Here is a 16301-nt window from a genome sequence, read left to right on the forward strand (position 1 = left end):
CAACAATATCAGGGACGACAAGTCAAACAGGAGAAATTCACATGAATAAAACTCAAACTGATGCATTGTATTCTACAGATCGTGCCCCTAAGTGTGGACTCCAGGACACGCGCGCGTGTGTGTGTGTGTGTGTGTGTGTGTGTGTGTGTGTGTGTGTGCGGGGGGGAGAGGAATAGAGAGAGCCGGCCAAGAGAACACACCACGCAGAGGAATAAAGCTAATGAAGGGATGAGACACCTTCTTCTCAGATTGCAGTCACAGTAGGTGAGTTATAATGAGCTTGTCTAATTGAATGCGCCGGCTTTTTTCACATCAAAGTGAGGCACAGTACAACATTAAAGGATTCGTGTCATCCTCTGAGGATCTCCAATGCATTTCACCTCTTCTTGTGCACGGAACAATGTAAACGTGTCAGCAGACTGAAAATGAAGAGATCTTAGATAACAGGACTGGAGGTCTAAATCTCTGCTAATGGATCCCAGAATTAGTCTGGTATTTTCCAGTGCTTGGAATTGTTTTAGTCTGTGTACATCGCAGCTATATTCAGTAGAAGCAATGCGTTCTGGGTATTTTGGTGGGAAATGGGCCTTAGACTTTTCTATGCGAGCTGTGTAATTCCCCCTCCCAAACTAAAAGCCAATGATTTGTTCTCCACACAATATTTTTTTTATTTCTTCTATGTTTGTTTACCGCTGGTTATTATAATTTCCCATCAGCCACTGGTGCAGGGGCGTGGCCACGTGGTGGCCAGGGGGGGCCACGGCCACCATTGGTCAGAGAATGGCCACCCTGCTGCCCCCCCCATCCCCCCCAACCTCACGGCACGGCAAAAAAAAAAAATGTAAATACAAAAAACCCACCTGAACAGAAACGGTATAAAGCTGAAATAAATGCATTAGTATTGTTTTTATCAAGTCGTCTTATATTGTCATTTGTCACTCATGCTACAAGCCCCATATTCGCAACATCAACAGCGCAAGACACAAAGCAACGTGCCTGCATTCTGACAGCGCTTCAATGGAGACTAGCAGCTAACCACTGGAATCCAGTGACAATCAAGTGCCACCCCTAAGAAAGGACTGGCCAGAGCTTATGTCAGAAATAATGTCCTGGCTACGCCCCTGCACCGGTGTACTTTCTGTTTAGTGCTAATTGCTAAGAAGGAGGACATTGCAAACACTGTGTCTTCTATACTGCAGAATTATATTCCTCTTTGAGCGTGTTAACATTATGACCTCCAGCTTAATAGTGTTAATATGCTGCAGGGGGCTCTTTTGTTTAGATGTTGGACAGAAACCGTGAAGATGGAAAGAATCTCACTGGATTTTGATATTTCATGTGAAAATGAAAAGTTTGGCCTGACTGTATGTATGTACTTGTGCTTAGTCATTGGATCAACATGTTGCTGAGGGCGACATTTTATATTGTTAGGCTTAGGGGGAAATTCATTTTTCACATGCCATATAGCTTTGGACGTTTTTTACCATAATGAATGAAATTCTCATTTAAAATGTCTTTTTGTTTTTTTTAATCGTGTTATCTTTGTCTAATATAAACATTAATTTGATGATGTGAAACATTTACTTGTAGGGTCAGATACATTTTCACAGCACCGTATGCAGTGAAAGAGAGTTTTACAGAGCACGATTGTGCAGGGATGATGCATGAGATCATCAGCGTCAGTTTGAATATACAAAGACACAATCTAAGGTCACACAGATGGGTGGGGGTTCAGGTAGCAGCCGTGGACCCTTTGGCAAGCTCTGCAACTATCTCAAGTCATGCCCCAGGAAGAGCGCCAGGGCCACACAGTGATGGGCAGGTCGTTCATTCTTAACGGTCTGAGGGTTGTGTATGTTCTGTCACCTTCTCCTTTTCACAGTGTGTTTTCCTGTCATGAAAGTTCCTTCTAACATTGAGCTTGTCATCCGAATAAATCCCTCACAATTGCTGTAGTACTTGATTCAAATTGTATTTGAATTTGCCTGACTTTTCAAGTGGATGTTTTGAAGTCTTTGGACAGAAAGTCCGTAGCTTTTGAGCACATCTACCATGAAATTGGATTTGACTGGAGGTCAGCGTGAAGACCTCCGGGCTGAAGTGATGTGAACCACCTTCTTGATCTTAGTGACGCAATGGTGGGTCCTTTTTAGTGCATGCGGGTGTGCTAAGAGAAAAACCCATATTTACATCACAAACAGTTGTTTGTTCTGAACATTTTAAAAATAACATTTAACTTAACTTCTTCAAATTTAACTGATCAATGTTTTGTTGATTTGTGGCATTTGCCTATGATGAAGTGAAATATGCTGTTCTCGGTATTAGATGGAGTTTACTTAATTTGGATGTAGGCTACGCGCCTGTATTAACATTAGGATTAACGAGTGAATACACAAATGAAATAAACGGGCATACAAATAGAGCAACGGGTTCCTACGCATGCCGGGTTTCTGAGTGACGTGTCGGTGAGTTTCGTTTTCTGCGTTTGTGCTCGCGCGTGTTTAAAAGCAGGGCCGCCGCGTGGAGTCACGTCAGCTAAAAGCTCCTCACGGAGGAGCCTCCACCCGGGAACTCCTCACGGAGGAGCCTCCACCCGGGAACTCCTCCATGTCCACCAACTGACACGCCTATCATTTCGCTCTACGCTGGTTTAAGTAAAAGCAAACCCAGTGTGACGTGCTGCTGGTGGGTATTTATGGGTAATGTAGTTCTGTAGTCTCAACTGAGCGACGACTACTTCTGTTTGAACTACAACGCCCACAGTGCGGCGCTTCCCGTGTTTACATCCGCCGGTGAGCTGCTCGCACGCGCCGCTCGCTCTGCTCTACAAGCGCTTCTCAAGGTAGTTTCCGTCCACATATTTAGCTTTTTGTTGTATGACACGTTGCTAACGACTCACAACTCGTTTGATGTTGACAGACATTCGTCATGATAAAGCTTACGTCATTGAGTGTGGAAGTGGCAGCCGGGCAGAAAGCTAACGTTAGCTAGCAACACGGAGTCTTACACAACGTTTTCTTAAAAGTAGTGAAAGTGAGTATTTTACATTAATAACCGACCTAACGTCAGCTTATTGGCTCGCGCGAGGACAGAGAGTTTAAAACAGCTCGGCACACCGTGGACAAATGACTGACTGAATTAGGGTTGAAGTTCTGAAGGAGACCGATACAGTTTTCGTTCCTCACAGCTTTACCTTTATTCTAACGTTAGATATTGCGTTTACACATTGACTCCTAACTCATTACCCAACGTTAAAGCACCCCGACGATTTGTGACTTTTGTTAATCATCAACTTTATGTATGTGATTATAGTTTTGAAAGGCTCTTTCATAATACTAAATTTAACTGCAAGCTTTCTGTTTGGAAATCCGCGTGCATGAGGTGAGGCGCGTGCTTCTGGTGGGGTTATGACATGTTGAAACCATCCTGACGTGCAAGTTCAGCCCTGATCTGTTCTGTCTGTCTGCCCTGCAAATAAGGACCAGCTGGGGGACAGTGAAGAAGAAGGAAGAGACTTCAGGGAGCAATGTCTCCTCCGCGGCTCACAGGCACCCTGCGCTCCTTCTCCACCGTGAGCAAGAAAGAGGCCTTCAGCGGACAGCTCTACGACCTGAAGGTGACCTTGGCTATTGGGCAACGTCCTGGAAGGCTGCGTTCACACCATATGCGACGGGCCACAGGATTGCAAACAAAGTCTATGAACAGACGCGATGAAACTGGAGCAACGGCAATCTGTCATTCAGCGGCGCGTTTCGCAGTTGACGCGATTTCGGGTCACGCAGCAAATTTCATCGTGTCCGACAAACGGCGTGTCACTGCGACTACCGGGTTGGCTACCGAGAACCGGTTCCTATACGGCCGGTACCTACCGAAACGCAACGCAGATTTCGGTGCCTGAGCCAATTGAAAAACGTTATTTACACTATGATGACGCCGTCTCCGCAACAGCTAACGATAGCTTACCGCTTGTGCAGCTACTAGCTTGCCATCTGCCTTCTATTTATTCATAAGTGGTCCGTTCCCCTCCCTCAAATTTGTAAACCACGAGTGTAGCGGCAATGTGCGGACACTTCATTTCCTCATGCGAATGACCGGAGATCGTTTGATTCTTTTGTCTTTATTTTACGCAGCAAAGTGTCAACTTCATATACAATTAATAAATCATGTCACACGGTAGATAAACCGTGCAGCCTCATGCAGCTCTTCTGTGTTGCACCTGCTGCCTTCATGACGTCATTCCATCGAGACACACAAGGAGCGTCAATCCAACATTAATGCTTTTCAATAGATATAGATATCTGTAGTTTCTGCACAGTGAGCATACATCTAAAATTTGATAATTAGTATTCCCCAAATTCCAAAACTGTAAAGCAGCAATTCCCAAAGTGTGGGCCGCGGAGGTACTGCAGGTGGGCGGCAAGAGGTCATTTACAATAAATAAATAACGTTTTTTAAGACGGGACGGACGAGACGGACGTTTGCTCGCGCGAGACGGACGTTTGCTCGCGCGAGACGGACGTTTGCTCGCGCGAGACGGACGTTTGCTCGCGCGAGACGGACGTTTGCTCGCGCGAGACGGACGTTTGCTCGCGCGAGACGGACGTTTGCTCGCGCGAGACGGACGTTTGCTCGCGCGAGACGGACGTTTGCTCGCGGATGTTTGATTTTGGTTAAATTCTTAAGGTCATTCAATCATTATGTTTTGATCAGAGTTGTGATTAAAGGTTTGGGTGGCCCGCGAAAGATTTTCAGATTTCAAATTGGGCCGCGGCATTCTCAAGTTTGGGAACCGCTGCTGTAAAGAGTTAATATATTGTTCAATTTGAAGAAAAAAAAATGCTCTTGTTATGTTGAGGCACCATTTAGGCACCAGTATCAGAAAAAAGCTATCAAACGGGCTGACGGCCAGCATCATGTACCGCAGGAAGCGGCAGTCATCCAGACGCAGTTCCTGTAGAAGTGGGCAAAATTCACCGAGCTGTCTGCGCCCACGGATGCTATTTAGTACAAAAACACGACACCGTTTATGGTCCGACGTGAGTAGCACTTCCACAACAAGTACAGTCGCTACGTCTCCCACGGTTGATGGGGAAGAAAAACAATGGCGGAGCGTTGATCTGTTTCAGGGTGGCGAGTCGTCACGCTCTGTCGCAGTGAGCGTGACTACGCGATGCACGCGAGTCGACAACAAACGATTCCCAGTGGGTCTGTGGACCTTTTGATAGTCCGCATTACCGTAAAAACCGTAATAGGGAAATATCACCGTTTTTTGTTTTAAATCTAAAATGGTAAAACTGAAGTGGGCGGCCATTTTCATGTTTTTCGTTACGTAAAACGAGAGCAACTTTTTACTCCCTTGGTCCCTTTTTGTTTTCTTTCTTTTGGTTCTAAACGAAAAACGGCCGCCCACTTCCGTTTGACCATTTTTGATTTAAAACGGAAAAACAAGAAAACAGTGTCACTAAACTGCAAACTTATCTACATATTGAGGGACATGTTTATTCTCTCAGTTCACGGTCAGTTTTTAACAGTTTTAAAACTTAAATCCCCAAACAGGCTTCAGCAGACCAGTGTTATTTGGCGGGAAATACATTTTCTGTAACAGTGTCACGCTGGTGTGTCCAACATGCTAAAGAGCAGCTAGTCTGTTGCAATGGTTCCCCACAGCTCCAGACATCACTCTGAGGGTCATATGAAAGGTATAGCAATAAAGAAAGTAGAATTAATTAATTTCTTTATTGTTCTTGTTTAGTGAGAAAAATGTAAAATATTCTCAGTCAGAATGCCATACAGCCATACAAGTCATTTTCCTTATACCACAGCTCCGTATTTTCGTTTTATGGACAAAACCCCAAAAGAGATTAACAGAGTAAAACGTTTTTTGGTACTAAATGGAAAACGACTGCCCACTTCCCTTTTTGATTAAGAACAAAAAACGAGAAAACCGCCGCCTTTTACCGCTTTGGTTTCAAAGGAAAAAACGAGAAAACTGTGTTTTAGTTTAATAGTTTTTACGGTAAAAGGGACTATCAAAAGGTAGACGGAGCCCCGAGAGTCCTGCGGCGCGTTTGGTGTCAACGCACCATTATGCTGCATTCGCGCCACAGATTAAAATAAAAAGTCTATGCACACAGACGCGATGAGACTGGAATGAGGCGCATTTGAGACTTCGCCCGAGTTTGCTCAACGCAAATTCAGGTGAAGTCGTGCGAGTTTGCGTCAAACAGCCAAACGGGAAAGATTACATTTTTTTACTTCTGCGAGAATATAGTGTGACGCTGCGCCGTGATAGCGTATGAATTTTGAGATGGCACCATTGTTGTCACTGACGTCCTGCAGACAGTTGCCAAATCAGAGAAAGATGGAGGGTCACTGAGCTGAGTGTGGGTTCTCCGAGCTGACCATCCTCGTACGTAGTTATAGCGCGTTAGCACGAATCACTCAATTCATGCAAAAGGCCCAGAAATGATCCCCAGGGAGTATGTGGTGCGTTCGAGGCCAGACAAAACATTGGCGGTGCGTTTGGTGTGAACGCACCGTAAGGCACGGCATTGAGCAGTGTCACAGCGTTTGACTGTAGCCTACCACTCAACAGTAGTGTTTGTTTTTGGTTTATTTGATATGGTAGAGTACACATTAATAAAAGCTAAATCTGCAAATGCGCCAGAGTTGGCCAATAGGCTGATTTCATGTTACAAATAAACCTAAAAACAGAAGATAACAGTAAAAAGGTTATACAATATTCGCACTTTACAATGTGTGTTATAGCAGTGGTCCCCAACCACCGGGCCGCAAGCCGGTGCCGGTCCGTGCGCCGTTTGGTACCGGGCCGCACCACAGAAAGCTTATATATATTTTTTTCTGAAAAATGCTTTATTTTAAAAATTGACCGGATTTTCTCCTAATTATGTGCGTCCCTCTGACAGATTCCCCACGCGTCACCAGGCGTTTTTCTTGTCCTTTTACCGTGCACGGCAGTTTCGCCGACCAGCGAACACAGAGCACGACTACTACCCCCCCCCACCCCCTCCGTCGGACCTTCTCGACCGGTCCGCAAAATATAGTCTGACATGAAACCGGTCCGTGAGGTGAAAAAGGTTGGGGACCACTGTGTTATAGTATATCTCTACTAACAAGACGTGCGGCACAGTGGCTCTCACAATCGACACAGGAAGCGATTCAAGTGAGGGATGACTATGTTAAAACATAAATATGTGGTATCTGAAATACATAAATCAGTCAGACACAGCTGAACAACACTGAAAGACGTGTGCAGGTAGATGAGGGTGGACCAGCCAATTCAAGACCGACACACAGGGGACAACAGACGATCGAGTGTAGTTCAACACAGACGGACTCTAGTGCTGACAGAGCTGGGTACTAACTAACCATTTCTTTAAAGTAAAAAAAGTAAGTGGTATTATGTGAACGGAATGTTTGTATTCCTCTGGTTGTCACTGAGATGGAGTTCTGTTGTAGTTCAGCTGACTGACTCAGAGCCCTTTTCCCGAGCGGGGAAATGCGATCTCCTCTTGTGAGCCGATATACAGTTATTCTTGTGATAACATTGTTTGATCGGACGACAAGTCAAGCCATGTATATCTTGTACATGAGACATTCACATATTAAATCATGTTCTCCCAACTAAACAAGTTGCATTCTTTGGAAGAGGGCAATAATGAGAATAGATGGTTTATACAATGACTGGTTTCAGAATAGTGACCATGGACAGCATGTGTGTCTTAGCTGCCTGTGCTGCTGTTGATTTGTGTCTTCTGTTTGCACCCATTGGGAAGGAACTCTCCCGTACGCAGAGATCAGAGAATAATTGCAAGCATTAATAAAAACAGACAGGACTGTTGCCTTTTTACATAGCTTGAATTCTGGTGCTCTTCTTTCACTTCCATTGTCTTGTACTGGTGTCCTGTGTTTTGCCAAAGCATCTCGCTGGGTTTCTGTTGGGTTGGTTCTGTTTTTACAGGATTCCGTATCGCTTTTTGGCCAAACATTATCCAATCCCTCTATAATCAAAACGTCTTTTCACTGTTATTAATCTGTTTTTCACATGAGTCGCCTCTTCCTGGGACTGGAAGACAAGTTGGGAGCCATTTACTTTCTACGCGGTTCTCCTCCAGTTAAATCCGAGAAGAAAAAGTGCTTCTCCTGGGAAAAGAAAGCAGAAGTCACTGAGATTATCTCCCATCTTATGTTAAAATGCTTAGCTTTGGAAGACACAGAGATGTGGATTGTAATGGAGTCATTGTGTTAATGGCTCCTTTGACCCCAGAGGCAGACCTGCTCACCTTTAGTAATCCACTGCTCGATGGCAGCAGCTTTCTGGGGATGCATGTAAAACGCATAGCCTCATTCTGTATCACAGTCTCCGCCTATAGTCCATGTCTGACATCATGTTATCATATCATTTATTAGCTCACTCACGCTGCAGAGGAACTGCAACAACAAACAGATCTGTTATTTAGTTGAGATACTATTGTTAGAGAAACAAAGCCTCCATGCGTTGAAGCTTTCCTGTGTAGGGAAATTTGTTTTTCAGGAAATGGTTACTGAGGTATAAAGTTAGAGGAATAACTGGTAGTAACACTACAGTTACCCCCAAATAGCTCCCCTCGCTGTGACTACGGTACGTGAGTACGAGTTATTGATGGACGGGTGTCCAAAGGTGTATAAGAGCTTTGAGTGGAAGGAAGTCCATTTACCATTAATCAGTGTCGAGACTGTTGTCCGAAGCAACAACTGGTTATTATTGAGACATGTTGTGTCAAAGTAGAATAGAAAAGAGAGAAACAATTATAGTCCATTCATTGTTTGATCAGATATCAATTGACTTGAGAAAAAATATGCTTTTGATTCTATTGTTTTTGGGGCTTGGAGCTTCAGTTTGAGTTATGGAAACTACAAGTTGAAGATTAGCCAACTCCAGCTCATTTAAAGCTGTTGACGTTCGTTATCCTTATTAGTTAATAGATTCAATAAAAGACTTTGGTAGTCCTTAATATTTATAATAATTGTTTTAGACTGAAGACAGTCTGGATTCCTTATGCATGAAGCACGTCGCTGCACTATGTCAGTGACTGACCTCGCTAACAGCAGCACACCCTGCCGTGGCGGAATAAGTGCACGATACATTAGAATCTGTTGGGCTGCATTAGGCTCATCTGAGGCCATGTGAGGCATAAGAACATAAGTGCTGCTGCTCCCCTTCTTGAAAGCTAATTGTGTTTCTCCATGTTGCCGTAGACCAAACGACTGAAGAGGCGGGAGCTGTTTGCCAGAGAGGGCCTGACGTGGAAAAAGATTTACCATTTCTGCTCCGAGCATCAAGACAAAGCTCAACAGCAGGCTGCCAGTCAGCAACTGAAGAGCCTCCTTCTGGCAGCCAAGGATATCGGTAATTCAAATCTTCAACCTCAAATCTATTTTCATTCGTTTGTGTTTCACGACTGCCATTTTCTCTTTTTAGACCGCTTTCCCAAATGTGATACTGCGACCATCCGTTAGTGTTTAATGCTTGTGAATACAAAAGGGAAAAGAGCTTTTTTTGTCTGGCTGGAATACATTCTGTTTGTGGTGCCCACTGATTAGAAAAATAGCAAGTAAAAATTGCCACAGCAACTACTACAACTTTGACGTTGTTGTTATAAATGTATTCAAATTTGCTATAAATTAAAGAATTAAAATAAATGATGTACATATAAAAAATAAGATGTATAAGCTCGCCCACGTGATGACGTGAGATGCTATGATTGAGTTCCTCTAATGTAGGTTTTCTTCCTCAACGCTACTTAACAGCAAAGGGCCACGCCACCTTTGTTTTTTACTTCCTCCCCAGAAACCGTGTGTGTGGTGTGTGTTTGGTTAAAGCAGTACATGTATGTTTAAGTATTTTGGTGTGAAGAGCTCTCTTCATGATCATCGGTGAATCATTGGATCGTAAGGATTTATTCACCTTTCATTTTACTCTCCGGTATCTAATTAAGGTGATGGCGGTAAAAACAGCCTTGTCTCCAAATCTATAATCCCCCAAGCCGTGTCTAGCAAGGTCACATGGTCCCAGTGTCTCTTCCTTAAACCTAGTGAGTAAATTGATAAAAGCAACATTGTTATATGTTTATTTAACGTATGCGATCTTCTAAATGATCACCAGGAGCTTTATTATGAGGGTATGCTAGCTATACACTGACTGTTCCCATGATTTCACCCATTGGAGTGCACTGATGTTCCTCTGATTCTGACTTTAGAAGTGCACCATTCTTTCAGCATCGGTATTGATCTGATGAAGACTTGGGAAAGGGTCCATACATTACATATATGCATACAGCATAAGGAACGATCAAGATCGATGTTTGCGTGTGTGGCTTCAGGAGTATCATCATCTTTGATATTGACTCCAGGAGCAGGTGTACCTGTGTACACATCGGGTGTTGGCTGAAGTCAGTGCTAGAGCTCCCATGAAAGCCTCAAAGGGTTTTTCTCTGTGTTCATGGCCGTGTCTTTTCCTCTTGCTCTCCAGTCAAGAGGAACCGTGTTTGTTGGGGTTGTTGCTGTTCCACTAATGCCCTCTGTTGAACCTGCCCTCAGACAATGTCGCTGGATCCAAATAAAAAAGTTATTGTTGCGCACACTCTGGAGAGGATGAAAGCAGCCGGCGTTCTGTGCACCATGCAGTCTGATGCTTTCCACTCTTTTAATTGGTTTGAATCCTTTTGATCTGTTTTCACTTTCCTGTGCCTCCCCAACCTTCTTCTCACCATCCTCCCTCTGTCTCTCGAACATTTTCCCTCTAATTGGACAATGACTTTTTATAATGTACGCATCTGGTTAAGCATGAACTGTTTGTAACATTATTTAGATAAGGTGCAGTGAGCTCTTGCTGAAGTCTTTACTGCTGATTTGTCCCTGAAGCTATGAATAGTGCACAGCTCACATTAAATGGCCATAAAACCACACTGGTATTCCGATGCCTGTCAGTCCCAGTAAGGTTTGTAGCTCCTTCGAGCTTCTCTATACTCTGATATGCATTTTCACATTTGAGAACTTGCATACAGAAGACGGTGTGTATCTTTCCAAGTTGTGTCCAAGCTTTTTACTTGATTGAAGCAAAAGGTCTGAATACTTCAGTGGGCATCAGTGGGATATCCCAAACAAGCGTTGATACAGCTGAAACAGCCCGGGGTGAAAAAGAACACGGCTGCATGCAGCAGGTGTACAGGTCATTTAAAACATATCGAAGGAGAAAATACAACTACCTCAAAACTGTTCTCCACTACAGTAGCACTTTTTAAAAGATCTGATTAAACATTCAGGTTTCGGTAAAGCCTTTGCCAAGAGCCCCCAAACCCCTGGGCTTGCCTCTGCTATGGAGATTCCCACTATGCAGACATCCAAGTGTGAACATGCTGTGTTTTTTTTCCAGTGGGGAATGAAGATGGTCAGGAGGCCATTGAAAGTGCCGCTGTCTTTCTGTTCGAGACCTTCCACAACAAGGACCACGTGGGCACAGAGGAGACCCGGGCCATCAAACAGATGTTCGGCCCCTTCCCGTCCTCTGCAGCTGAAGCCTCTTGTGCGTGTGTAGCTCGGCTGCTGGCTCCACTCGGAGACTCCAGAGTCGAGGACTTCATCCAAGCCCTGGGCTCGCGTCACGACCCCCAACGAGGCTCTGCTTTCGGACGCAACATCGCCTTTTCGTATGAGTGCTACACGCTGCACCCTCTGGAGGACCTGCCCTGCTCTGGCGTCCACGAGGAGGACACAAGTCTGGACTTCATCAACTTCTTCAACAACCAGCAGAGCGAGAAAAAGGCCAGTAGGGAAGGGCGGCCCAGCTCAGGCGGAGCTCTGGGCTCTGGGGATGGAGGCGTGCTTAGAACAGAGGTGGAGAAATATCTGGATGGAGGCAACATGGTCTCGTCCAGCCAAGAGGAGCTGTCCACGTCCCTCTTTGAGATGCTGGCCTCCCACAAGAGTGACGATGAGCTGCAGAACGAGGTTTGTGTCCCTGGCGAAGACAATCTGATACTTAGAATCTGTATGGGATAAATTCTTCTTGGGAAAAGAGCTTAGTGCGGCTTACCAACACTCTTATCTGTAAAATTGACAATTTAATGGCATGAATCAATTCTTAATCTTTGCAGCTTAGACAAGCATGTTTGTTTCTTAAGCATTATAACATGGATACATAGCTAAACACAGTTCCCTTTAACGTCACACTTTTCCCATCACACGTCTATGCTTCCATTCCAGTCCGTTTGGCAGTGAGGTCATTCAGTCTAATGCTTTTATTCTGTGTTCATCTGAGCTTTTCAACTGAGGTGGTTGTCCTCTAAAGACCTGGTGAGGAACGGATGATTGTAAAGCCAACGGTCAACATGAATGCTATGTCATTGAAATTGAGCTTAAGTAATCATTTAGAATGTGAACTTAAAAAGGAGGAGTGAATTCTCAGCATGGTATTTCTGTTTCACGAAGTTTGATCTGACCTAATGGTACAGTTAAAGTCTCAGGGATCCTATTCTATTCTATAACCTTCGACGACAGGCCTTTGGGGTTTGATCTAGATGTTGAAGTTCTCGTGTCTTAGCTGTTGGACCAAGTAGTCCTAGACCTTTTTAGACATTTACAGCTTAAGCTGTGACCTTCATTGTAGTAATGACACTTTGGAGTTATTGGCCAACCAACATTTACACATAAATCCAAAGGTCAACCTTCATCATCAACCTCATAACTCGGCCATGATGAGGGAAAAAATGAAAGTAAAACCGTCATGATGGTAAATGGTAAATGGCCTGTACTTGTATAGCGCTTTTCTAGTCTTCTGACCACTCAAAGCGCTTTAACACTACATGACATCATTCACCCATTCACACCCATTCACACACTGATGACATCATTCACCCATTCACACCCATTCATACACTGATGACAGGAGAACCATACACAGTGACACCTGCCATCAGTAACTAACATCCACACACTGTAGTCGCAGCTACAGGAGCCATGTTGGGTTAAGTGTCTTGCCCAAGGACACAACGACATGCAGGTTAGCCGGGCCTGGGATTGAACCGACAACCCTCTGATTGGAGGACGACCGTGCTCCCCACTCACCCACAGTCGCCCATGATGACATTGTGTCCAAACCACGACCTCGAGAGCGACAGAAAGAGATTTAAAAGTTCTAATTAGAGCTGTCAACATAAACGCGGAACATATATGCGATTAATGTGGCCGAGATTAATGCGACTAAATCTTTTTTTATAAATTTATATTTAGTTATCGTACCTTTTTGTTTAAATACAATTTACTTACGGAAGTGAATCGGAAGTTGTCCTCCACGTGTCAAACAGAAGGGGGTGAGTGTCAAACGGAGTACTTAAAGCACTGCTATGCTAAGCTAGCTGCTAGGCTAAGCTAGCTGAAAGAGTTGCTAGTTCAACATGTTCCACTGGTGGAATTCTGCCTCCAGGATGTCTGTGTAGTTTTGTGTTTAAAATAACATTAACAATTAAACAACAGTGTCTAAAAGTACACATTAAAACACAATTGTAATAACACTCATTAATTGCCATTAATTGAGGTTAATGAATTTTAAAATGTGCGATTAATTGGCTAGTTTTAATATTTGAATTACATTTACTGGAAAATATATTTACAAAATATAATCTAAAGTGGAAAAGTAAAGTCATAAGTACTTATTTTATTAATAAAAACTATTTTTTTTTATAGAGTTTATATTTTATTGTAATGCATTTAAGAGGGCGGTTGGTCCCTTTATCCTCAAAACTTTAGGAGCCGCTGGCCTAATCAATGAAGTCTTAGTTTGATGTGTAATAATGCTGAAAACATAAGCACGTGAGGCTAAACATTACACAAAATGTCATTTTGATTTGCAATTGTGCTTTGCATTAGTGGTTATTAGCGACTGGTCTTATCAATAACAGCACCTTTGCCATCTCAAACTATTTTTCTATCAATGGAGTCAGTTGTCAGTGAGGAATACACAGAGAAAAGAGTTTTATTTAAAAAAACAAAAACAAATGCATGTGTTGTCTGCTGCCTTCAGAGAGTAATGACACTAAAGTGTAATTTATGTGGTCCAGCACTGGCTGAACATGTTGGGATAAACAGATGGGGGGGTTGTCCTAGCGTTTTGTGTGCAGCACTTGACAGATATTCATATGCTCCATATGTTTCTGTGTCTTTGGGTGAGGCCCCACTGTGACAGTTAGCATCACGAGAAACACGGTCCAGCTGGACCAAATAATGGAGGAACAAATATGTTTTGCCAAATTTTGGTGACAGTCAGCGAGTTTAAAAAGGACAGCTACCATTAAAGCATTGTTGTTGTTTTGCGTGAGCTGATGAAAGCACTGAAAAGCCTGCGTGACCGAGCGGTTCGTAGGAATTAAATAATTTAACAGTTGCCTCCACATGGTCCCGTGCGAGGGAAGAGAGCAGACAGAAGGTCCCGCTCAGGGTCACGGCTGGCCTTGAACCCTCCATTCTTACACAGAATCAGCAAGTGCTCTAGTGTTCTGCCCCCCCCCCCCTCTACAGAGAGATAGACCGAGTCGCTCTTCAGCTGGTTACAGTTAGTTCCCATGTTGCTCACGTAGCTGACATTTGGAAGCTCTCCACCTGACACCTTTGGATGTAGAAAGGTGTGTGTTTGTGTGTGGGAGTACCTGCAGATTCCATTACTACAGTCCTGAGTAGCATTCATGGGGCGTCAAAGCTTCAGTGAGGAAATAGCTTCAGGGGAGACTTGTCTTCTATTCCATACAGTCGCGAGTTAGGAACCACTTCTGAGTGAGAAGTAGAGAGAGGCACAAAGCTAACGTGACCTTTTGCATCTGCTCTCATCGCATACGATACAGCTCTGCGTAGTTAGGCAACATTTTTGTGTTTTTTGTTCCATGTGTGGAATGTGGCTCATTTAATTGAATAAAATGAAAATGGTTCAGTCCGTAAGTCCCTTAGTCGGTACCGGCTCGTCTACACGGCTGCATTTGAAAGCCGCTGGACCCACAGCCACTAGTGTGTGTGTGTGTGTGTGTGTGTGTGTGTGCGCGCGTGTGTGTGTGTGTGTGTGTGTGTGTGTGTGCGTGTGCGTAGCCTCTCTGAGAGAAGAAAAACAAGGTCTGAATTATTGAGTGAAACTGTGACTCTACTTTTAAACCTTTAATCATAGGCAATATGTTTTAATCCAAGTAGAGGTGATGTGTACAATGGCCTCAGCATTCTGTGTACAAGATATTAAGTCATTACTAGTTGGAACGTAATGTTCCTGCTTAGTTTATGGCAAATATAACAGCACGAGCTTATTTCACCAGGAGCTGTGAATGAGCAGAACGTAGCAGAAAGGAAAAGGTTCTACTTTCATACCATCAACATGACATTCCACATTGGATGTCTATATTCACGAGTGTTTTCCATTTTAATGTACTATGTCATTTCTTTTTTTCATGGTACATTATGCCTAAACATTTTGTTTTCGCAAACATCTCGTAGAATAAAGTCAGAATATGTCCTACAATAATTTGGCCGTATCATGAATATCTGATCGCTCTAAATAATCCAGGGGCAATTTCTTCCAAACCTCCTGTCTTCTGGGGACTTAGTTCTTCCGTAGATGGAACAACCAACTAAGTGTAATATTACACATTACATTACAGGTAATTTAGCTGACGCTTTTATCCAAAGCGACTCACATTACATTTTTAACCCGTGGCTTTTTCCATTTTTCCCGGGCAGTAATTAGGGGTTAGTTGTCTTGCTCAGGGACACTTCGACATGGGGCAGCCGGGGCTCGAACCACCAACCTCATGGTTCCTGGTGCCCCCTCTCTGCAGTCAGTCCTCATCAGGTCAAGGGAAATATTCTTTGAGCAGGTGACCCCCCAACCCACATACTACACACCCTTCTCTTATGACACAAAGACCTTCAGGGGGACCAATAGAAGTTTAGAACAGATATAAAAGAGACCACCGAGAGAAACAAAGACGACTTCAAAGTGCGTCTGTTCTTCTACTTCCCTGCTGTGCTAACTATTGCCTTCCCCAGGGAGGGCAGACTGAAAGAGCAAGCCTTCCCTCCGCCCTGCAACCAGGCCGAAGAGGAGGAAGGACAGGATCAGAGGACGTACCCCGGCCACTCGGCTTGTCATTCTGAGCTGCTGTGCACGGGGTTTTGAGCGGTTGTTGTTTTTCTGCCCCTTGCTAAGTGCCAGGTGGCTTGTTTGCGAGGCTAAGCGGCAGAGCATATTCTGTACCAGGCGCATGGTA

The 16301-nt window shown here is 44.0% G+C and overlaps 1 protein-coding gene across 2 annotated transcripts in view; it reads left to right on the top strand.

Moving 5' to 3' along the window:
• Positions 1–2711: 2711 nt before the first annotated feature.
• The window catches only part of ascc3 (activating signal cointegrator 1 complex subunit 3), a 98718-nt gene continuing 85128 nt past the window's right edge, over positions 2712–16301 (top strand). Inside the window, exons 1-4 of one of the 2 annotated variants that reach the window (XM_078094110.1) lie at positions 2712–2842; positions 3480–3616; positions 9259–9409; positions 11435–12009. In XM_078094110.1, coding sequence (XP_077950236.1) covers positions 3527–3616; positions 9259–9409; positions 11435–12009 — 816 coding nt within the window. In that variant the 5' untranslated portion in view covers positions 2712–2842; positions 3480–3526. Of the gene's footprint in view, positions 3034–3479; positions 3617–9258; positions 9410–11434; positions 12010–16301 lie in introns of both variants that reach the window. The other variant, XM_040165080.2, reaches the window with a different exon arrangement.

This window comes from Gasterosteus aculeatus, chromosome 20 (genome assembly GCF_964276395.1).
Source record: "Gasterosteus aculeatus chromosome 20, fGasAcu3.hap1.1, whole genome shotgun sequence".
Classification (NCBI taxonomy): domain Eukaryota; kingdom Metazoa; phylum Chordata; class Actinopteri; order Perciformes; family Gasterosteidae; genus Gasterosteus; species Gasterosteus aculeatus.